Source organism: Pipistrellus hanaki (assembly GCF_964339955.1).
Source record: "Pipistrellus hanaki genome assembly, chromosome: 5".
Taxonomy (NCBI): domain Eukaryota; kingdom Metazoa; phylum Chordata; class Mammalia; order Chiroptera; family Vespertilionidae; genus Pipistrellus; species Pipistrellus hanaki.
The window spans coordinates 31,547,831-31,570,852 of record NC_140507.1 but is presented as its reverse complement, the minus strand read 5'-3'; the positions used below and the strand labels follow the sequence as shown (position 1 = coordinate 31,570,852).

Sequence of the window (23,022 nt, the reverse complement as noted above, 5' to 3'; positions counted from 1 at the left end):
CGAAACCAGTTTGGCTCAATGGATAGAGCGTCGGCTTCGGGACTGAAGGGTCCCAGGTTCAATTCCGGTCAAGGGCATGTACCTTGGTTGCGGGCATATCCCCAGTAGGGGGTGTGCAAGAGGCAGCTGATGGATGACTCTCTCTCATCGATGTTTCTAACTCTCTCTCTCTCCCTTCCTCTCTGTACAAAATCAATAAAACATATTTTTAAAAAAATCCAAAGACCTAAATAAAGGAGAAAACATCCCATGTTCATGGATAGCATTAAGATGGCAATACTCCCAATCTGATCTACAGATTCAACACCATTATATCAAAATCCAAGCTGACTTCTTTAGTTAGATATTACGCACTAAACATCATTTACAAGAATGGTTACATACTTCTTGTACCTAGGAGTTACTTCTGGTTTGTAGATGGTTTTAGAAACTCTGAAACAGAAATCAATTGCATCATCCCTACCCCTAGGACTCTAAGGTAAATTGATTGAAAACCCACACATAAGCCCTCATATCCAAACGTGGCCCCCTCTGAAACATAACCTCCTCACTGCCAGCTTGGATCAACGGAACAGTCCAAAGTCCACCTGAAAAAAATACGTGGGGGTGGAGTGATAGGAGCTAAGGGAAATTGGAAACAAGCAAAAAATGCTCCTTGACTTCCTCCCCTACGGTCAGAGATCTAAGTACATAAAGAAGAAAAAGCATTTTAAAAATCTTTAACACTGAAATTTCTTGGGAAAAAGATCTGCAAGGCAATTTCCTTTAAATAAATAAATGGAATATTATATTGTTTGATGTGAATCAATTTATACAAGTCATCTAACGAGCGGAATTAGTATACTGTGTACCAGTCACGGAATGCAACAGAAACGCTGCATGCACTCCAGACCCAGCGAGCCCCCCTCCATCAGACCGCAGGCAAAGTCAGCCTCTCTTTTACTCTGAAAGAGACCAAAGGCTGAGCCAAGACTAGCTTTTACACATGCTTCCTCTGCCTCCCAAATCACCATAGAAAAGCAATATTTATTTAATAAACACACATACATAAAATTTATGCCACCGACAGGAATTTATTCTTCCATTAAATAATACAACACTCTGAATTGTCTACTTAGAGCTGCAATTCCATTCAAGATTAATGCTCATTAAGTTTTTAACACCAAAAAAAAAAAAAAAAAAAAAAAAAAAGATTTATGAAAAGAAAAAAGAACTGCTTAGGGGGAAAAAAAAGGAAAGCCCACCAAAATAAGTACACTCATTTACATTTGTAAATAAAAAAAGGCAGATGTCCCTTTACACTGACAGATGCCACAGAATATGCTAACCTACACAGACTCCTCCTTATACAAGACACACCGCATTGAATTGTGAGATCTGACACATGACGGCACAGGTAGGCGCAGGGCGTTGACTTGGCCAAAGAGGCTTGAGGCTTTCGTGTGGAGGACCATCCGTTAACGACAGGTGCACTTCGTGGCTATCATGTCTTCGTATTCTTTGTAAGCTATGGAGCCATCGGGCTCGATGGTCAGCACACTCAGAGGGCTGTACCTGGCAGGCACGCACGACGGTCTGGGCACGGAGGAGTCCAGCTGCTTCTCGAAGATGATGTTCTGCACCATGGTGTGCACCGGAGAGCCGTACCGGTGCCCCACCGCCCGCGGGCACTCCCCCTTGCAGTACCGGGGGTTGTACCTGTGCGGGGCCACGATCCAGTTGTCCCACTTCAGCTGGCTGAAGCTAAGTCTGAAGTCATGGAGCTCACACTCGTTCTGGGGGAACAGGAACTGTTTGAAGTATTCACTCAGATTTAGAGAAGCTGGAACCAGAGGCTTCTTCAGTGCCGAGGTGACAGTTTCCCGGCCTCTCCGGTGACGGGGAGATCGGACTGGCTGAGCAGCCTCTTCCCCCACAGGACAGGCAGGCAGGCCTCGCTGGTCGGGAACCTGGGAAGGGCTCCTTTTGTAGTGGAGCGAGTACCACCTGTGATGAGCCTGGGCACTCGTGTCATTCAGGTACAGAAGCAGGGAGGGGCGTACCGGGCTGAAGGGACTGTCCTGCGCAGACGGGCGCTGCAGCTTGCCTTTCACGCACGTAAAAGCCACCGACACGTGGACACTTCTCTTGTCGGAGGCCACGAGAGGCTGAAGCAGGGCAGTCACATCAACCTCAACCCATTTGTATTTCTTTTTTAATTCAAACGGGGCCGTGAAGGTGACGGGGTGCGGAGCTCCGGGGGGAGTCTTGCTGGCACTGGACTCCGGCTCTTTCAGCACCAGGTGGCACACACACTGAGCAGCAGAGGGGAAAGAGGCGGAGGTGTTGAAAGTATACAGCAGCACTGACTTGAGGAGGCGCTCCACAGCGGTGACCCGGTCCAGGTTAAACAGCAGGTCCACGGATGGCACGGGTCCTGGGGAGAGAAAAGAGTCACCAGTAGCGCCTGAATACCATCCAACAGAACAGGAAGTCAAATCAAGGAATTGGTGCATTGGAATGCTCCTTTCTCCCTTGTCTTTTCCCACTCCTTCAAACCTCCAAAAATGGAAAAGTGGGAGAGGGAGGGTTTATACAGAAAACACAGGTAATTGCGACTATTACATAAGTAATTCCCAGCAATTATAAGTAAGTATTTTCTCACCAGAAGGTCAGAACAGCTTTGGTGTGAACTGAAATAACAGGGCATTATAACACAGTTTAATTTCTAGCATCTTAATAATTTGTTCCAAACACAGGATGATAAATAAGGAAAATTCTATTTTTCTCTTGGGGAGTCTCTAGAGGGAAAACTATAATAATAATAAAAAAAAAAAACCGACTAAGTTGGGCCCTAGCTAGTTTAGCTCAATGGATAGAGCATCAGCCTGTGGACTGAAGGGTCCTGGGTTTGATTCCGGTCAAGGGCATGGACCTCCGTTGCAGTTTCCCTGGCCCTGCTCTGGGTATGGTAGGAGGCAACCAGTGGATGTTTTTGGTGGGTTTTGTTTTTTCCCCTCTCTTCCACTCTCTCTAAAAATCAATGGAAAAGTATCCTCAGGTGAGGATTAAAAAAAATAATAAAAACAACCCTCACTAAGTTTGTTAAGCAGCCATTCTAAGCCTTAATGGATGGGGTCAATAAAGAAAGCTTAATTGTCTAAGTTAATTTGGAACACTTGAGATAGACCACAGATGGAGGGTCTAAAACTACCAAAATAAAATACGACAGCAAGAAAGGAGGACAGGTTTGAAACAGCCCCCTTGTGGGTTAAAACCATGACCCCGTCAATACAGTTTGGTTTTCTCAAGCACTGGCTCTTATACACACTCACCCAGGTGCTGAGCCAAACGCGGCTCTGTTCTTGTGAGGACCTACTTTCCTCTCACAGAACGCAACCAACAAGGGGAAACAGTACGTATAACAAAGCATACCCATGGCTGGGAGATGCTGTACGCACGTTTTCAGGCCAGCATAGCCTTTAGAGCCACTGAGTCTCTTCTAGCTCTAACATCCCATCCTCTTGGCCCACCTTAACCCATGAGGGCATTAGAAGAAACAAGACCAAGTACCCGATTTGTCTGAATTTGGAAACTGAGAATCATGAGAAATAAAATGCAACTCAAGAAGCAAGGCCCAGCTCTTCCTGTAACGGAGTGCAGCCCGGTCTGTCATCTTCCCTCCGCCCGTTAACCAGCCTGGTCCTACGCACCTGTCACCTGGTCCACAGAAGCCTGCTCCTTGTGCTGGCTGTGAGGGGTGAAGAGCCGCACAGTGTTGTAGAGGTGACTTCTGTTGGATTTGGGGATCCCCTCCTTGGTGGCATATGCCTTATAGAGCCTCTTCATGTAGCGCAAAGCCCTGGAGTCCGGCTGCAGCCTAGGGACCCCCCCTTGCCCATCACACAGGACCTTGAAAAGCGGGGGAAGGAGGCCAGATCTGTCTCTCCCATCTGGAGGCTGCAGCAAGGACCAGGGCTCAGCCTCCGGTTCCAGTTCAGCACTGGCTGCCATCTGAGCTCCTCCCCTGGAAGCTAGAGAAGCAAGGCTCCCAGGAACACACAGCCAGGAAAAGCAGCCAAACCATAAAAAGAACTTGCTGGGAAGCGCCATGGCTTGGAAGAACTGGCAAGGGACCCAGCCATACCAGTCTTCTTCCTAAGCGCCAGGAAGAACCTAGGCTGATCTCTTAAATAAATTTTAGGTGTGTGGGTGGGTAGGGGCACTTCTGTAATCAGACCTCAAGGATGCCTAGCTGGAGATAATTTTTATCAGCTGTATATCAAACAGCTGATAACATCCTACTTTTATCCTCATTAGACACGGATTTGTTTTTCTGTGTGTTTTTTGTTTTAGTTTGTTTTCTTTTGCTTTCCTCCTCTTCCTTTCTTCTGGCATTTAATTTTAAAACCTCTTAAGTTATTGTTATACTAATGCACCAGCTATGTAGCTGTAAGGCTAAGAGAAATTATCTTAAAAGAACCCATTTTTTTTTTTTTTTTAATAGAGCAACTAGGGTTCTTAAAATATTCCTTAGGTGCTTGCTGAAACTTCCAGGGCACGTGGAAAAAGTAACTATTCGTGATGATACAAAGATCTGTTGATATGCAATTTATGGTATTAGGTTTACTCCTCCTGTCTCTTCATCCTCACCGCAGCTCCCACGCCCCCACTGTCAGGTGCTCAGAATAATTATTTACCACATGTTGATTTGGAGGGTGAGAGAAAGGCACCTTTGGTATTGAAATTCTAGAGAGCAGAGAACGGTTAGGTTGCCCAGATCTTCCAGGTGGCTTCTACAGAATATGTACTTGGAATACAACAATAGGGGACACCACCTTTAACCTTGACTCATTTTCAATGTCCTGATGTCTTTGCTTTGTCTGCAACATTCACCTGTACATATTTTGGCTGAAAGGTTTAGGAATGTTTGCAGGTGCTAGAAAATACATGGAAGTTTTACTTACTGTTTCATTAATCACTCAAATGGTGGTGGAATTTCCTAGGGTATTATCGTTCTTAACGGTTATGTCCTTGCCTCGGAGCTGAGACCAGGCTAGAGATCATGTTTTAGAAAAATGAGGCAAAGGTGTGTCGTGAGCAGCTGAAATAAGGGGCTATCCAGTGCCACCCCAAAGGAGACTGTGCTGGCAAAAAAAAAAAAAAAAAGGCAAACACTCCTGGTACCAGACACAAAGCCAGTCTGTGCAGGACTCAGGATGATAAACTGAGGTATGTTTGCAAATTTAAGTTCCTTGCCTGCCAAGCCTCCCTGGCCTGTGGCTAGGAAGCAGGGTTATAAAACACCCCCGAACTGTTAACCACATAGCCAGCAATTCCAGGGACAAAACGTGTAGACACTGCAGCCAGTCGGACAGCCAGACAGCTGCATCCTTCAGTGGAAGGCACCTTCCAAGAACACGGCAACTGCCTCTCAGCCAACGTCCCTGCCTCTCCTCCCGGAAAGCCGAGGGAGACTGTGGGGCCTCACGATCTATCCCCCACCCCTGCCCCCGCCAGACCTTCTTGGGGACCAGGAACCGGAGGGCGGGGAGTGCTGGATGCCTTAGCCTCCTCCTTCCCTCTTATCACCACGTCACAGCCCTTTATCAATTGCTTGACAATTACTTGGGGGCTCTGTGGCTGCATCTCCAGAAATATTTCTATTCTAACCCAGGAGTGTCTACATCCTGCCAGCAGATTCGCAGGCGGCGGTAGCCCAGAGAAGCCCAGATCCGAGTCCCTGGTACGGTGCTGGGCCGAGCCGGGTGCCAGCTACCGCACCGGGGGTGTGAGACCGCGTCCGGGGCCGCGCGGCGGGCCTCGGGGGCGCGCTCCACAGGCGCTCAAAGCCCGGCCGGCGCGGCCCTGCAGGTCTCCGGCCTTTCTCGTCACCTCTGGGCTCTCCTCGGCACCCTGCCGCTTCCGGCGGCTCCATCCCAAGGAGGAGCGCTAAGAGGAAGCGCGAACGCGCGGGGGGCGCCCCGGGCCCCGGGCCCCGAACCCCCCACCAGGGTCACCCGCCCCCACCCCGGCCCAGGCCCCGGCCCCGGCCCCGCCCCCACAGACCCCGGCCCAGGCCCCGCCCCCGCAGGCCCCGGCCAGGCCACTTCTCTCCAGGACGCAGGGGGGGCGACAGAGCCCCCTCCGGAAACGGGGAAAGTGGTATTCCCCGGAAGTGATTTCAAGGCCTCCTAGACCGACTTCCGGTCCTACCGGAAGTGGCGGACGGAGGCCGGTGCATCTCGCTGCTGTGGAGGGCGAGGTGACCCCGGTGCGGGAGTGGGGTCCGGTGGCGGGGTCCTGGGGGCCGCTGGGAGGGTGGGGGCGCCGCCCGGGCGGGGGAGGACGGGGAGGGCCGGCCGGGGTGCGGGGGCCGCGGCCCCAGACTGAGCCCAGCGCCTGTCCGCCCTCGGTCCTGCAGGCGCCGCCGCCACCATGGGCCGCGAGTTTGGGAAGCTGACCCGGGTGCGGCATGTGATCACCTACAGCCTGTCGCCCTTCGAGCAGCGCGCCTTCCCGCACTACTTCAGCCACGGCGTCCCCAACGTGCTGCGCCGCATCCAGGCATCCATCCTGCGCGTCGTGCCGCGTGAGTGCCCCTTTCTCACACCCACACACACCCTTTCTCCCTGAGAACCTGCGAGGCCCGTGAACTAGTCCCGTCATCGTCTCCGTGCTACCGAGGAGGAAACTAAGTCCCAGAGAACTTAAATGAGTGGCCCAAGGTCACCTGTGTGACTCCGTCTTCCTCCGAGGTCATCTCCACCCGCTGCTTTCCTAGCGGCCCACTGTTTTGTGTTACAGGGAAGCAGGTAGTGAGGGTAGTAGCACAAACTTGCGAATTTGGTTAAATGGTGAAGTTAACTTTATTCCCATTATCTGAAAAATTTTTAAATGTGCTACAGGGGAGGTTTGGTGACAGAGTTTCTCAGGTAGACCCTTTTCTTTTGGCCATTTATCAAATGGGTATATAATGTAAACTCCCCCCCCCCTTTTTTATTAATCCTCACTTGATATGTTTATTGGTTTTTAGGGAGAGAGAAATATCAGTGTGAGGAACATCTATCGGTTGCCCCTTATGATCGGTTGCCTCCTGTACGTGAACCTACTGGGAATCCAACCGCAACCTTTTGGTGTGCTGGGACTACCCCACCCTACTGAGCCACCCGGCCAGGGCTGATGTAGCCCTGCTTGGTCCTCTGGTTTAAAAGGGATTTGGCGCGTGAAAAAAGAAAAATAAAAAATAAAAATAAAAGGGATTTATTGAAAACTAGAAACAGGAGGGCAGAATCTGTTGTGATGCAGAAAAGAGGACGGGCACTCCTTTGTCTCATCTGTGCTCACTGCTTTCTCTCACTTTTGATTTTTAAAGCATTTGTCGGATTTTATCTTATCTACACATGGGGGACTGAGGAGTTTGAGAAATCCAGGAGGAAGAATCCAGCCACCTATGAAAACGACCACTGAGCAACTCATCTGGAGGATGGTTCCGGCTCTGAAAGACCCTTCTCTGGGAGAGGAGTCCACATTGTACAGTGTCTTCAAGACACAATAAACTTCTTATGGGCTGCTATTTGTGGTTTTGCATTTTTGTGAGCAGAGTCCTTAGTGTGACTTGCTAATCTTCAAGTTAATGAACTCCCTTCCCCAGACGAACCCTGAGCCATTTTGGCGAGTGTGGGAATTTGGTGAAGGAGTGGGGCTCACCCCTCGTTCAGCATAATTTACAAGGAAGCAGCTGCAGGTCCTCTGGCAGGCTGGCCTGTTGTGGTGGCATGGACTGTGGGGAGCGCTGGTTCCCCTCCCTCTGGTCCTATAGCACTAATAAAATCTATATTGTAATTGCTATGTGTCAGGCACTCTTAGTCCTTTACACACATAAGTTCTTTTAAACCTCACAACTACCTTTGAAATATTACACTCGTTTGGCAGGTGAGGACACAGGCACAGGGAGGGTAAATAATTTGGCCAAAATTATATAGATAGTGAAATGGTGGAGTCTGGGACTAAAGTTTATGTTCTTCAAGTTACACTGTACTGCCTTTTAAAACAGGCTTTCCTTAGCCTCAGGGGAGTCAGCTATAAAAGGAAGGGTGAGGTGACCCCTTGACCTCTAGAGCTGAGGCAACACCCTGGCTATTTGTACCAGATTGCTAACAGTAGTTACTAACCATGTATGTCCGTCCATAAAGCCTAAAATATTTACTCTCTGGCCTTTTACGTATGGAAAAAGTTTACTCCTGTTATGGAACCTTTGAATATATGTTTCGGTAGAAAAGTTTCCTTTTATTTTTTTAACAAAATACACTAAATATATTCATCACTGGGGCCAAACCAGGGACTTAACTGAAACAATAAATATGACACCACAGCTATAGAGTTCTATACAGAAATCAAGTCAAGGACAGAAAATCTAAAGAAAACAAAAAGCACAGGCCCTGGCCAGGTAGCTCAATAGTTTAGAGCAAGCAGATCAAACTCAAAGGCTAACATGGGCCAAATAAGATTTATGTGGGCCGCAAAAAACTTCAATTTTCATAGAAATGTAGGTTTATTTCAATAGAGACGTGCTGAATACAAAGGGCTGAAATAAATGGATAATCATTAACAAAATAGAACATTTTAATATTTTTTCTTGAACATTAACTTATAAACACAAATTTATAAGTGTAGCGTAAATCTATTTATTCTCCAAAAGCGAAATATTACCTGTTGCGCACACCAAACAAGTCAGTACAAGAGTAAACATGGCAATCGGCTACTAAAACATTAGCTGCTAGTATTAGTGGAGAGAAATGGTGTGCCTGCAAGTAAGGTGTGTGAGGGAAATGAATATAACAAGACTAGGCTAATCAGTCAGCGAACGTGTAGCTCGTTATTCCGTATAACAGGATATAAAAAGTTACGACATTTTTATTAAAATGTTTCTTGAATACCATTATATTGATTGGGCCATCGCCGTGGTAGCAGGGGTTAGGAACTTGGCCACGGGTGTGTTGTAAGGGTGGCCACGGGAGCTCTAGGGAGAGCTGGTACCTCGTCTTCATAGACTGCCAGCTGCTCCATGGATGGTCCTCACCCATTTGAAAGATGCTCTGATTCAGGGAAGGCAGAAGTTCCTTTGCTGCCAGGCATGGGATCATCAGCTCCTGTAACGTCCACACCATGCACCTCCTGCCCACAAGGCCCTCCCCTGGGCTCAGCTTCTTCACCGGCGGCAGCGAAGCTGGTGGAGGCTGGGTTGCAGTTCTGGGAAGCCATCTGGGCAGCTCTGGCAGGGACACAGGAACTTGGGAGAACCACTGTAATTCAAAAAGGCACCTTCTTCCTTTTACCAGCAGTTAGTGTGGGAAGGGTCGGCAGTTGTATGCTTATGCTTCCCTGCTCCGCTTGTAGAAATTTCCCAAGTACCCTTGTTGCTGGTCCAGAACGGCAGCTTTCACTGTAGTTCAGCTTCTGCCTCAGGCTGCATCTTTCCTTCTTATTCTAATGATTGTTCTTGCCTTTTAGGAACCAAAGTTAAAATGTTTCCAAACCTAAAAATAAAAAATTGGCACGGTAAACTGCATTTATTTATTTTAATATATTTTACTGATTTTTTTACAGAGAGGAAGGGAGAAGGATAGAGACTTAGAAACACCGATGAGAGAGAAACATCGACCAATTGCCTCTTGTTCACCCCCTACTGGGAATGTGTCCGCAACCAATGTACATGCTCTTGACTGGAATCGAACCTGGGACCTCTCAGTCCTCAGGCCTACGCTCTATCCACTGAGCCAAACCGGTTTTGGCACAAACTGCATTTATTGTGAGGCAGGAAAAGGAGGAATGGCAGACTTGGGCCCATATTCTTTTACTGTTGCTTCCTTCCTGTGATATAGGCAAGAAACCTGCATTCCTGAGCTTTGAACTTGCTGCCCATTAAAACAGATGTATTAGTAATTTTCCTGTTTGGCTCTTTGTCCAAATTTATTCTCAGGGCTTGCCTGATATGCAATATGTTTGGGTTGTGGACTTTGAGAATGATGAGAGCTGTGGACCTGAAGATGTAAATGTACCCACTTTGCATAGTTTCAACAGATGCATGCACCAGGGGAGGACCACTGCCATTCATGACTCTCCCCATCTCTGATTTCAGCCCCAAGCTAACTAGAGGAGATGGTCACCCTTTCCTACCTTCTGGGCTTCATTTTTTAAAAATACACTTTTAGCCAAAACTGGTTTGGCTCAGTGGATAGAGAGTTGGCCTGTGGACTGAAAGGTCCCAGGTTCAATTCTGGTCAAGGGCATGTACCTTGGTTGCGGGCACATTCCCAGTAGGGGGTGTGCAAGAGGCAGCTGATCGATGACTCTCATCGATGTTTCTGACTCTGTCCCTCTCTCTTCCTCTCTGTAAAAAAATTAATAAAATATATATTTTTTTAAAATACATTTTTATTTATTTTCGAGAGAGAAAGGAGAGGGAGAAGAGAGAAACATCGATGAGAGAGAAACAAAGGGCTGCCTCCTGCACGGCCCTACCAACTATGGAGCCTGCAACCTGGGCATATGCCCTTACTGAGAATCAAACTGGCAACCTCTCGGCGCATGGGACAATGCTCAACCAAGTGAGCCACACCAGCAAGGCATTCTTGGCTTCATCTTACCCTAAGACTCTCTTTGACTTCTTTGGAGGTACTAGCTCAAAATCAAACGTGCCCGTTCTCAGCACCGAGCCTGTTGGTCTGAATCCTTTTTATCTCAGGAGTACCCTAAGGCCTTGCTATAAGCCCTGTACATTCTGAGCTTCTGCTTTTAGATAAAACTGTGAAAGGCTGCTCTTAAGCTCATCTCTTAGCAAAGAGCTGCCTCTCTAAACTTAAAGGCACAAAGCTCTGTGTAGCAGGGTGCTGACAGAATGTGGGGAGTTGTCGTAACTCAGTGCTCCTGTACAGGATTTGGGGTCGAGTCATTTTAAGGACTAGTTGTAGAAATCCATAAAGAAAAGGAAAACTTGGTTAAAGTATCTTAAGGAAGAGGGAACTACTTTGGGCCTCAGTATCTATAATATAACCCACTCACCTGCCCCTTCCTGCCTTGGTGCAGCTCCTTCACCTGCTGCTGGGGGCACAACCAGTTGTTCCTTTTGCCCTTCTTCCCCTCAGCAGTGCTTTCCCCAACAAAGGCATTCATTCTGGGGAGCAGAATGGGAACTCTTCAGGCCAGAACTGAAGAGTGCAGGCCAAGACTCTGCCAGTTCCAGCCAGCAAAAGAGCAAATGCATTTTGACCCTTTGTTGAAATTTCACCTAGAAAAGTTTTTCCATTTCAGGAAGGTGGTTTTTTATTAGGCACCTTCTGCTTGGGGACAGCACAAGTTCCCAGTTACTGTTAAGCTCTAATGATCTCTCCTCCTGAAATGTCTCCAACATCTGTTCCTGTACTACACCCTCCTCCTCTCATTTCATCCCGGGCACCTTCCTCCAAAGCAGAAAACCCCTGGGAGCTGTGTTCCGAGTTATCCATGCTATACACTATCAAATGTGCTGTAGTATCAATTTCTTCTTGTAAATTAGTCACGTGAACCCCCAAATGTTAGTGCCTGAGAGGCCTCAGGGATCTCCTTCCATCTCACGGACAGAACAAGAGACTAAACCCAAAGGGGCTGGGCTGGCCTGTGGTCGGTTGCCCTACCGAGACCCCACTCCCGCCTCCCAGCCAAGCACTCTTCTTACAGCTGCAATTGTTAAAGGCTGCTTAGACCTTTCGCTGGAGGGAGGAACATGTACTGTAGTTATGTGTTTATTCAGCGAAATACTTGATTGCAGGGAACCTGTGACATTTCAAATTTTTTTATTAAATTATTTGATTTTGCTTGGAGCACAGGGAGGCAGCAATGGAGGATTAGGAGAACGTACCTATCTTTGGAATGAGCAGGTTCCAAATCTCATTTGGCACATCACTCCAGGCTGATAAAGGGGAGACTGGCACCGAGTCCACAGACCCAACTGGCTCTAGGACATCACGTTGTTCAGTTTTTTGCTTATCTAATCAGATTTGTTCTTACCCAATGTTCACTAGGTCACCACGTAGCCTCGTCCCCACCCTACAGAGTTCCTAGTTAAGCCCCTACCTGAGGTCACTCAGAATGAAGGGAAGGAGCAGCTAACTGGTCACAAACTCGCAGAATTGGCTAGGTGAGTTTAGCAGAGATCTGCTTCTCAGTGTTTCTGCAAGTACAAGCAGTGCTGTCTCTTCCAGGCCTGGAACCAGGACAGACAGGTGTGGTCAGAGCCCGCCCCACCCAGCTTTGAGGTCCACCAATACCACCCTCCTTTCCCTTGGCAAGAAGATTGGCAACACTCTGTTTCACCTCCAGCTGTGACGCATCTCCTCCTTTCCCTCGGAGAACAGGCAGGTTCTTGCCAAATATCCAACCTCTGAAGATGAGAAGGGCCTTGGAAACAGGTATCAGCAAACTTTTCACAGAGACACCTGGCAGAGAAGGAATCTTATTGCATTTGTCTTGTTGGCTAACCCTTCTAGGTCACACAGGTAAATCTATCAATCTCTTTACTCAGAATTCACACCTTTGCCCCAAAATTTCTTTAAATGCCCACGTCATTTAATGAGTACCCATAACTACTCACGATTGCCCCGAGAAGCCGGCAGCAGTTCCTACTTTGGGCTTTGGAGACAGCTCAGCTTAGACCTGCTTCCCCGAGGCTGCAGGACGGACATGCTCTTTAGGAGGCCCCAGTTGCCTAGTGGAAGACACGTCCGTAATTCAAGGCTTTGCAGAGTGATTTGTCACCACCACACAAGTTGAGAAGCCCTCGCTCCCAACTCACAGAACAAAACAATACATCCACCTATATTCAAATTCACTCGAGCCACCTGTGGCTCTCCTAAGTCCCACATCAGTCCTGATGGCCTTACCCCCAAGAGAGGGCAGGTAGACAAGATTTTGAACTTTCCACAGCTGCATCTCTATTCTTCTAGGACAGTGATCGGCAAACCAAGGCTTGCATGCCACAGGTGGCTCGTGAGCCACAGTTTGCTGCTCTGTTGACTAATGAGTTTGCCGACCACTGCTCTAGGAAGATGATCTGGAGCAGAGAATTAGGGTGACAGTCAATCTACACAAATGAGGGTTGGGGATTGGGGCTTTGTAGACTCTGCTTGCCAAAGCATCCTCCCACAGTAGGGCGATGGGGTCATTATCCAAATGCCTATGACACAATAGCTCAGTGCCTCTTTCCCAGACAAGACTGAAAGGGGTCAGCGCTATTTCTGAAGACCTCATTATTAGAATTCTATTTCGATATAAGTGATCTCATTGAGCTATTTTGGAATCAAAATGTGGCAAGGTGCCTGACCTCCCTCAATGTCTTCACGTGGCTTTTACAGGGGAGGGGTTAGTGCTGACTTTTGCTAAAATGGGTGAAAGGGTCCAAGCAGCCAACATAATCACTCAAAGTCCAGATGAGAGATCAGTAAATACAACGTGCCTGGAAGGCAGGCTTTGAGCACATTCTTCTGGTAGACATTAACTTATTAAGTCGATCCTGATTGCAAAAGTAAACTTTGCCCCCATCTCACCTGGCATCTGTAAAAGAGGCACATTTCAGTCTATAAAAGTGGGAACTGTCCCTGGCTTTCAGGCTCCAACATTCCGTGTCAAGATGTGGCACCTTAAACTCTTTGCAGCGCTCATGATCTGCCTGTTACTGCTGGGCCAGGTAAGGATACGAATGCGGGCGTGCGGGGAGGGTGGCACTGTGCGCAGAGCCCGAGAGCCGGACTCCATCCTGAAGAATGATTCTTCTGTGCTCAGTCTACAGCATCCGGGAATGACCATTTCTCCAAGATGTGCAGCAGGTTGTTAACCCTTCCACACCTGAGGTGAATTTGTCTTTGCCCCACAGATAGATGGCTCCCCAATATCGGAACTGAGTTCAGCAAAGAGAAGGCTGCGGAGAATGACCCCATTTTGGAGAGGGGTTTCCCTCAGGTCCATTGGAGCCTCCTGCCGGGATGACTCCGAGTGTATCACCAGGCTATGCAGGTACTCCACAAACTTGGGAGCAGGGCTGAGCCAAAGAGGCCTGGGAAGCTGGGCAGAGATCAACACACAGACTTAAGAATACAGTTGGGCAGAGATCAACACACAGACTTAAGAATACAGTTGGGCCCCACCCGGTTTGGCCCAGTGGATAGAGCGTCGGCCTGCGGACTGAAGGGTCCCAGGTTAGATTCTGGTCAAGGGCATGTACCTTGGTTGTGGGCACATCCCCGTTAGGGGGTGTGCAGGAGGCAGCTGATCGATATTTCTCGTCGATGTTTCTATTGCTCTCCCTCTGTAAAAAATCAATATATGTGTGTGTGTGTGTATATATATATATATATTATATATATATTTAATATATTTTAATTTTTTACAGAGAGGAAGGAAGATGGTTAGAGAGCTAGAAACATCAATGAGAGACATCGACCAGCTGCCTCCTGCACACCCCCTAACGAGGATGTGCCCACAACCAAGGTTCATGTCCTTGACTGGAATCAAACCTGGGACCTTTCAAGTCCGCAGGCCGACGCTCTATCCACTGAGCCAAACCAGTTTCGGCAATAAAATATATATATTTTAAAAAGAATAAAGTTGGGATGGAGGACTTGAGAGTTGGAGCTCGTTGGCAAAACCCTCAGGAGTTAAGAGCCAAGGACAGCTACACACAGGTGCCATGAAAGAGCGGTGCCTTTCCTCTCTGCAGTCCTCCTTGAACTTGGAGCTCAAACCAGAGGAAGGCAACAGCAGGTTGGCTCTGGGCACTGCTATCTTTACCTTAAAAACCACCTTTTCTTTTCCCTTAGAAAGAGACGCTGTTCCCTAAGTGTGGCCCAGGAATGATGAACATACCAGGGGAAAAGAGGACAGCACTCACCTACAACAATGCTCCGTTCTATGGAATATTGATTAACTGCGTATTGGCTGGAGACACTCAAGTGAAGCAATCTTGTGTTTTTAATATTTAAAGACAGATTATGCTTTAAATTGGTCTCCGTTTCTTCTTAGAATGTTGATATTTAGATGAGCATAAAGAAACTTGTCAATTTATAGAGTTTATTTTTCTATGTATATTATTAAACGTCTCAAATTTGAAAATTTGGTAGTCTGAAATTTAAGCCTTTGAGTGGAAGAAGTGTCACTTGTATACTATAGAAAAAATAACCCAGTATTGCCTAATAATCATGTGTTATTTTTCACACTTGATCTTAACCAAAAAGCTGAGAAGTGATACGTTACTTCTCAACCTTGAAACTTAACAGTGAGTAGCAACAAAAGTAGTGAGTTAACATTTTTCCAATAAATAAAGAACATGCCCTGGTCAGTGTGGCTCAGTTGGTTGAGCATCAACTGTGCACTGAAAGGTCACGATTCCTGGTCAGGGTATATGCCCAGGTTGTGGGTTCGATCCCGGGTTGGGGTACATGCAAGAGACAGCAGAGGGATGTTGTTCTCTAACACTGACGTTTTTTCTCTCCCTCTAAAATAAAAAATAAAACACAAAACCCAAAACTAACACGGTGGCAAGCTACAGGCATCAGATTAGTAATGGCTGTGTGTGTGATCAGCAAGTTCCTAAGCTGCGGTCCTGGATCCTAGCCCTTCGCTCCCTGTAAAAGAACTCTTCAGTAAGATGCCAGAAACGGGCAATGCTGGCACTGGCTACCTGATGACGTGCCCAAGTGTGTGACTGAACAGAAGGCAGAAGTGAAAGAAAATCTAGCTAAATAAAACAATAAAAGCCCAAGGCACAGAAACAGCAAAAAAGGTTTGTCTGAGGTTTCTGTTAGTGCAGGGTGAATTCTCATCTATGGAAAGGGATCCGTGGCCAGCGAACGTGCAAAATTTCTGTAATGAGAAAATGAGACCTGGACTAATAGGACCAGACTTTTAAAGTAAACTGAGAATTGACAGTGTTTATAAACTTTAATACAGAAAATCTATTTGATATTTATTAAACTTAGTTTCTCCAGCTATGGTTTGGCATTATACAAAGCATCTTAATGACACAGTAGAGTTAAAAAGATCTTTACAAATTGAAATGTGATACCCTTGTCTCCAAATATTTTAATTGCCATAAATTTGTTTAAAAATACACATTAAACGCATGTTTGACACTCTAAACTTTCTATAATCTCAATACCACAAAATACATATAATATACTATACAGATGTGGAAAAATCTAGTTAGTATATAATACTTTGCTCACCATTAACAGCTTTATTATGTGAAATGCACATACTGACTTAGAAATCCTAGCTTTTGAACCCCAAAGTACCTCTGAAATTTTGACATATTGCAACAAAAATCACAGTATATAATTGAAATTTTGGTTGAAAATGTCAGATGCCTAAATATTTTGGATAAAAGAAATGTAAAACAAAGATCTGGATCATGTACAAAACAAAGGCATCCAATAGACACTAACAGTACCTTTCTGTAGAATGAACAAGGCTTCTAATTTATCAGTGGCGTTACCTCCCCTCCAAAACTCTCCCTGGATATCAAACCATTATTAGCCAAATAATTTTAATTTCAAATAAGATAAAAGGACTTTCAATAAATATATAAGCATTTCCATCCTCCATATACAAAATTTAAAACCATTCAAAATGGAGGCTAGAATTTTTCCTAACTGTGCTTACCAACCCCACATCTGGTCCTCAATGGTGGTGCCTTTTCAGGCATTGCCACTTGGGCCAGCTCTGTTGGTGAGCCCCACCCTAACCCAACCCCAGTACTGTTGAATGCTCATGTCAATGATTTGCCAGGTGTATGCATAAAACTGTAAAATAGGGACACTTCTTGAACAGTTACAACAAACTCAACAGTATGGATAATTAGGGCATTGACTTGAAAGGCAACATTTCCAAAGAGATATTTTCCTAGAGAGAAACATAAGCAGGTAGAAAATTCCAATGGTTAAAAGCTGAAGAGAAACTCCACGTGGAAGCAGATAGAGGTCAAAACTGAATTATTACTAGAATTTCTGGGAGTTCCAGCCCCCACTCCCTTCCCCCTTTGCTCATTTAGAGAGCTCTTTTGTTTTTTTAAGAATGGCAATGGCAATTTATGCTTAGCTGAGCAATGGTGGCAAGGAGAGGTCTATGGCGACATACCCAAAAGTCAATTCCCGATACATGATTATTTAGGCTGCTATTTTATGATGCTTAAAGATCTACAAGACTTGGTTCAGATTTGACTCTGTTGCCTTATTCTGTGACCAAATTCTATAAAAAAGAAGAGACTTAAATATTCTTTCTTTTCCCCTTTCTGGAGACAGTAAGTTCTTTTTAATTAACCATAGGGTTCAACTGAATAGAATCAGCATCTGCTTTACCAACTATTAATAACTTACTCCCTGTCACTTACCAGCTTGGTTCTAGGGTCCAGAGTGTCTAAATTGAATTTCTCCTTCAGTGAGTATGTGAAAGATATACTCACAAACATGACCAATTTGGTCTCTTGTCACTACATATTCCAAGTCATTCCATACTTATCTCTTCTATGTATCTTATGGAATAGCAACCTTAAATGTGCAATATTATTTATTATTGGAAAAAATCATCCTCTCCAACAAATTGATATATGACATTGAAATGAATCCTGTGTTCCACATTATTTAGGGAACATGAGTTATAGGAGTCTATATGGATTTAAAACGCTTTCTCAATTTTCTTAGGTTTTATTGTTGTTTTTTTAAAAAATCACCGCAATCTGCCTAAAACCAGTCATCCCAAGTAGATGTTCCTGAGACCCAGAAGCAAACTCCTATAATTCAAAACACATGAGGCCATTCTGTCCAATTAACAACTGGAAAATTAAAATCCTTCCCACCCTGTAAGAGCCCTATTATACTACAAAGGGCTCTATATATTTTAAAAGTTAATTTACTACAAATCATAGTAATTAAGCTTTAAGATCTAAAAGGAATACACATTGCACCCTTGAACATTATTCAAGGTGTCAACAAGAAAGTGTCTTAGATCAATTTAATAAATAATGTGGAAATAGTTGCACTAAGCTAAAATACTAAACACACAATTTTTGACAAACTAAGTTCATGTTTTCATACATACATACGTACATATATATAAAGTGTGTATGTGTACATAGTTTTAAAATCCAAAGCTGCATACCCTCACACCTAGAAGAGTGCACAGCTACCTCTCCTCTGCACACAGGCATCATGGACTGGAGAGACCACTGGCTGCTCTGAAACTCTATAGAATCAAAATATTAATTTATAACAGGTGCCTTTTGCAAGCACTTGCTTCACAATGCAAGCTCATTAAAAAAAAAAAAAGGCAATTTCACCAAGTTTCTGTCATAAAACACAAAATGATGCTATCTGAGCTAGCTAAAAAGAAACAACAATGAAAAGCAAGAACAGTGAATCTAATAAAGTCACAAGTGTATCAAAGTGCAGCCCAGATGCCCAAGGAGCGAAAGCTCCTCAGAGCACAGGCGTATATGGGCAAGTACACATGTTACTCTACATTGCTTTTTACTTTGGAGAATTAAATTAGTGATGGTCAACCTTCTCCACTTTTCAGCAACTATAACTGTAAATTTATTGGAAGTATTCATTGCTTTTAAAGGTCAGTTCTTGGCTACTTGCCCAGAAAAAGGTAGCGTTGAGGCAAGAAGCGGGCTGAACGCTCTCCAGCAAGACTGGGCCTTGGCTGGACTGTAGAAGCTTGAGACTCACCTGGAGGGAAGCACTCTCCATAGCCCAACCCAGGCTGAGCAAGACTATTATGTAACAACTTCATCCACTGCAATCTGCTGGTTGGTTACCTAACAAAGAGTCCAATAGTGTAGGCTGCTAACTCATACAGGTGTGGTCTTAAAGAGGAGTCAACACAGTAGTTTTTAAATAGTTGCTATTTCTAGAATTAACTATATATTAAGTACAAGTCTCAGACTACTAAGTAAGTTTTTAGTCACTTGTAAAATACAGTTTTAAATGGTTGGAGAACACTGAAGACACCTACTGAGGAAGGAGGAATGGTCACCTGTAAAGGAGTCCAAAGTATGTGCTGAAGCAGAGAAGACAAAGCCAGAACTTTTGAGATGGACTCAGGACAAGGAGTGGTGTTTTCAGAGAACATTACCTTAAAGATTCAATTATTTGGGATAGGATTTTGATCCACTGTCCATTACTACCTGGTGGGAAAAAACCCCACAGTGAAAAGCTTAAAAAACTCACTCTCTAAGAATTGACACAGTTTTCAGAGAAAGAGTATCTTAGAGCAGCACCATAAAACATGCAGGAAACTCTGCTTTATCAAAACGCTGGTGTGACCCTAGAAACACTTCTGCTGCCTCTCAGGACACCCAAGAGATTAGCACATACTGAAACTCAGAGTGCCCAGAGGCTCCTAATGCTGACAATCTAAAAGCTCAGAGGATACTTTCTCCATTTCTAGGACATCACTGCAAATAAAGGAATCAGGGTCAGAAAAGTCAGAAGGCCAGGACACATGTCTACTGGATTAACAGTGGCAAGTTTCTTACTGAATAACTACCGTGCTCGCTGAGTTGTCCTCTTAAAGAAAACTGTTCCTAAAACATGAAGATATCAGAGGCAATTTCTCCAAGGGAAAAAGGTGGTCAATGCCATTTATATATATCATTCTTCAATGATATGCAGAAACAACTTGAGGTACAAAATAGTTAAGCTCTAGAAATATGAAGCCACAGGACAATGAAAATTCTCTAGTTTCAGGAAATACCCTACATGATTCCACAATGGAAACAAGCTCCAAACCACACGATCCCGGGACCAGGAGAGCACGACAAGATCAAAAGAAAGAACGCGTGCGCCAAAGCAGGAGGAAAAATACCGCTGAAATGTCCAAATCTGAAAGCACTATTGAAGAAGAGCATTATTTGCAGACATGCGCAGTGATCCCATCTACTTTGATAGCTTCTAGCATAGAAATTGAGGACATCAAACAACTACATCAATTGTCTCAAGCAATTGGAAGCCAACCATCTCAAGAAAGTTTTTCCATCTGTAGTATCCTGTCCCAACTCAAGGAGTCTTTAAAAGACTTACAAACCAGGATGGTTCGTATAGAGACTTACTTGGCAATTGTAAGAGACGGAATGGAGAAAATGCAAGCAACAATAGATGAAATCAAGGTTGTCACATCACAAAAGGGACTGACTCAGATGGTTGGATCAGAAACAGGAGAATTTGCTAGATTCTGCCCAGGATTCAACCCCAGCCCAATGCTGCAAAACAACAGGCAATCAAAGAGCAACCTGGCTCCTCAAACATAGTGGAATCAATGGACTCATACAATGAATTCTTTAAGGATATCTAGACTCACACCCCATGAGTCAAGGCCAATCATTTATGATTTAAGAGAGAGAGAGAAAAAAAGAAAGTTCTCTAGCTTCAGAAAACAGAGAATTCACTGCACCACTGGGCTTGGAGATTTTCTATCCTTTCCATTTCAAGCCTTAGCAATTATCTATAAATATCAGGATAATCCTTTTTTTTTCTGATTGGGTGGATTCATTTTTAGAATGGGGAAAAGGACAAAGTATTTTTTGAAACAGCATTACCCAATAGGTTAGATTAAGTCATGTACAAAAGCATTAGCTTCTCTGAAAGCATTCATCTTTATGCGATCCTAAAGATGTAAAAGAAGAGAGAATTTAACATTGTTACTGCAGGAGACCAACCACATGGGCGATCTGGTCCTAGTGTAAAACTTCATCTGTAAACAGTCCAGAGTCTTCATTTAAAGGTAAGATTTAAGGCACACTAGACATGATAGGGGCACTAAAACAAGATAGAGGAAATATTTCTCACCTTTGACTCTTATATGCACCTTATAGGAAAAGGTACAACTCTTATAGAGCTGGCTTCTTAAGCAATACCCCTCCTCCCCACCCCTTCCCAAGAGCTCACATAGAACCATTAGGTACTTTTCTAGTGTGAATTTTCTGATCCTATCAGAAACATATTTAATTGATGAGGGCCTTCATAATACAAAGGGACTAATTACAAAACAGGTCTAAAAGGAGAAATTCATCATCTCTACATCAGGCATTAGACCTCTAAGTTGTATAACAAAAGCACACACACCAAAGCTCTAGCCCATTTCAGTATCAGTCACTGCATGCTCCTATTAGAGCATCACAATCTAGTGTGGAAGAATACTTATATAAGAATTCTGAAGAGAGATTTTACCTTTAAATATCAATAATAAAAAAGATATAGACAGCAACTTTCAGGAGTTGGATCATCCTTTGCTTTACAGTAACTTACATTATTTAAATTTTAATAATTAGAAGAAGAAGAAAAAACCTACTACCACATGGTTTTAGTAAAATCCGTAAAGTTCAAGATTGTCCTTTATGAAACCCTTCATTTGATATACTTCTCCTAGAAAGTCTGCCTGCCCTCTTCTGTAATGCATTAAATGCAAGTTGTAGTCACCTTGTGATTATTAGTGTTATCAACACACGTTCACAGTTCTTGAAATAATGCATACCAAATCAGACATATTTGTTTTACACCCATGTAGAATGCTATCTTCTCATATTTAAGTGATTTTCATATGTAGAATATCCTTAATACTAAGTATAAATTCTGCATTAATAAAATTGTAGTTAATAACTGAAATATTATCAGGTAGTAGGTATAGAAAGAACATGTCCATATTTTAAATGAACCAACTATTACTCTTAGAAGAGCTACCACAAAAAGACATTAATTGGTAACAAAGCTCCCAAAGTATATAAATAAAAATGCCTACATTACATTTATGTTCAATATTTAACAGGATAAATTTATAGGCAGAAATAATGAAGTTTTAAACTAGCCCCAATGTGGGAACTTAAAAAAATTAAAATAAATAAAATTTCAATTGATTACTTATGAACTGCAGTTGGAATTTCAACCTTATTAATAAAGATCACCGAAACCATCTTATCAATATGCTGCAGATTTAAAAGCATTTACATGATTTTTCATATTGGGAATATTGACAGGGTCAACTGACATGATGGCTTTGGGCTATAAAAAACAATAACACATGAACACGGGAGAACACCATTCCTCATTCTTAGTGTCGACTAGGTGGCATGTTATGGCAGTTTTCCTTCATGATGTAACACAGTGTTGTGGAGAAAATCAGAGGCAACAAGAATGTGTTCAGTTCAAGATATCAACTTGGCATCCTGGCGAAGCCAGTGCAGTCCCTGCCGGGTGTAACGAACTAGGTCTGTCATGATGCTTGCGTTAAAGATGAGAGGGCCCATTACTTTATCCAGTTCAGCAAAGAATTCTATAAAATGAAAAACACTCATTAAGTGATGTACACTGCTTTAAAATTTTTAGTCTAGACTATAAAATAGTATTCTTATGAAGTAAAAAAAAAACACACCCTCTTATACTAAAGTAATTCTCCATGTCTTAGAACAAACCATACCGTAGTCTCAAGTTATAAGTTATGTCACAAAATATTTAAATTAACTGTATGATTAGGAATTAAATGTTATGTAAGTAAGCAGAATTCCGCTGATGACCATTACAAATTGTTAATATGCAGTAAACATTATTAAAATAGAGACCTAGTATCACAATGTACTATTATTACTCAAAACCAATCTCCATGTACTGTTTTAGTATAAGAAGCATGTTTCCCCATAAGAGCTAGATGCCCAGGCCAGGGTGCTCAATAGTTTAGAGTGGGGGCCTAAGCATCAAGGGTCTTAGATTTAATTCCCAGTGAAAGGCACATAACTCCCCTGCCCCCTGCCTCTCCCTCCCTTCTACACTCTCTCTCTAAAAAAAAAAAAAAAAAAAAAAAAAAAAAAAAAAAAAAAAAAAATCAATGGGAAAAATATCCTCGTGTAAGATTTAAAAATTAAATGTAAAAGAAATGCTAGAAATCTACTCATTTGTAGTCTCTTTCATCACAAAGTTTCTTACAATATACCTAAAAATCTAATACAAACATGCTTTCTTATAA

At 43.9% G+C, this 23,022-nt stretch overlaps 4 protein-coding genes and 1 long non-coding RNA gene across 10 annotated transcripts in view; 2 read left to right on the top strand and 3 right to left on the bottom strand.

The window, feature by feature from the left end:
• Nucleotides 1-1,053: 1,053 nt before the first annotated feature.
• GDF9 (growth differentiation factor 9) lies at nt 1,054-6,034 on the bottom strand. 4 transcript variants are annotated; one of them, XM_084886665.1, is made up of 4 exons: nt 5,608-6,034; nt 4,947-5,035; nt 3,693-4,013; nt 1,054-2,416 (listed from the first exon to the last, which is right to left on the bottom strand). In XM_084886665.1, exons 3-4 carry the CDS (start codon nt 3,991-3,993, stop codon nt 1,458-1,460), a joined length of 1,260 nt encoding a protein of 419 aa, XP_084742791.1. In that variant the 5' UTR covers nt 3,994-4,013; nt 4,947-5,035; nt 5,608-6,034; the 3' UTR covers nt 1,054-1,457. The 4 variants fall into 4 exon arrangements, with proteins under 4 accessions (XP_084742791.1, XP_084742792.1, XP_084742790.1 ...); XM_084886666.1 differs by having other exon boundaries at nt 3,693-3,891; nt 4,947-6,034; XM_084886664.1 differs by having other exon boundaries at nt 3,693-5,035.
• Nucleotides 6,035-6,092: 58 nt separating this feature from the next.
• On the top strand, nt 6,093-7,555 carry UQCRQ (ubiquinol-cytochrome c reductase complex III subunit VII). 2 transcript variants are annotated; one of them, XM_084886769.1, is made up of 3 exons: nt 6,093-6,253; nt 6,404-6,571; nt 7,355-7,555. In XM_084886769.1, exons 2-3 carry the CDS (start codon nt 6,418-6,420, stop codon nt 7,447-7,449), a joined length of 249 nt encoding a protein of 82 aa, XP_084742895.1. In that variant the 5' UTR covers nt 6,093-6,253; nt 6,404-6,417; the 3' UTR covers nt 7,450-7,555. The 2 variants fall into 2 exon arrangements, with proteins under 2 accessions (XP_084742895.1, XP_084742896.1); XM_084886770.1 differs by having other exon boundaries at nt 6,103-6,244.
• LOC311624012 lies at nt 7,365-11,133 on the bottom strand. The gene is made up of 2 exons (XR_014795234.1): nt 11,044-11,133; nt 7,365-9,518 (listed from the first exon to the last, which is right to left on the bottom strand). It is a non-coding gene; the product is annotated as an uncharacterized lncRNA (long non-coding RNA).
• Nucleotides 11,134-13,492: 2,359 nt separating this feature from the next.
• On the top strand, nt 13,493-15,075 carry LEAP2 (liver enriched antimicrobial peptide 2). Its single transcript, XM_084886771.1, has 3 exons — nt 13,493-13,702; nt 13,889-14,028; nt 14,832-15,075. Exons 1-3 carry the CDS (start codon nt 13,646-13,648, stop codon nt 14,866-14,868), a joined length of 234 nt encoding a protein of 77 aa, XP_084742897.1. The 5' UTR covers nt 13,493-13,645; the 3' UTR covers nt 14,869-15,075.
• Nucleotides 15,076-15,932: 857 nt separating this feature from the next.
• Nucleotides 15,933-23,022, bottom strand: part of AFF4 (ALF transcription elongation factor 4) — a 70,725-nt gene continuing 63,635 nt past the window's right edge. For both annotated transcript variants that reach the window (XM_084886565.1, XM_084886564.1), the window contains one exon: nt 15,933-22,335. In XM_084886565.1, the coding sequence (XP_084742691.1) occupies nt 22,208-22,335 (128 nt within the window). In that variant the 3' untranslated portion in view covers nt 15,933-22,207. The remainder of the gene's footprint in view (nt 22,336-23,022) is intronic.

Coding starts and splice junctions, on each gene's coding strand:
- GDF9 (XM_084886663.1), bottom strand. CDS start 4,092: ATGGCGCTTCCCAGCAAGTTCTTTTTATGGTTTGGCTGCTTTTCCTGG. Junction 2,417..3,692: donor TTCTGTGGACCAGGTGACAG/GTGCGTAGGACC, acceptor TTCTCTCCCCAG/GACCCGTGCCATCCGTGGAC.
- UQCRQ (XM_084886769.1), top strand. CDS start 6,418: ATGGGCCGCGAGTTTGGGAAGCTGACCCGGGTGCGGCATGTGATCACC. Junction 6,572..7,354: donor CATCCTGCGCGTCGTGCCGC/GTGAGTGCCCCT, acceptor TGATTTTTAAAG/CATTTGTCGGATTTTATCTT.
- LEAP2 (XM_084886771.1), top strand. CDS start 13,646: ATGTGGCACCTTAAACTCTTTGCAGCGCTCATGATCTGCCTGTTACTG. Junction 13,703..13,888: donor GCCTGTTACTGCTGGGCCAG/GTAAGGATACGA, acceptor TTTGCCCCACAG/ATAGATGGCTCCCCAATATC. Junction 14,029..14,831: donor TGTATCACCAGGCTATGCAG/GTACTCCACAAA, acceptor CTTTTCCCTTAG/AAAGAGACGCTGTTCCCTAA.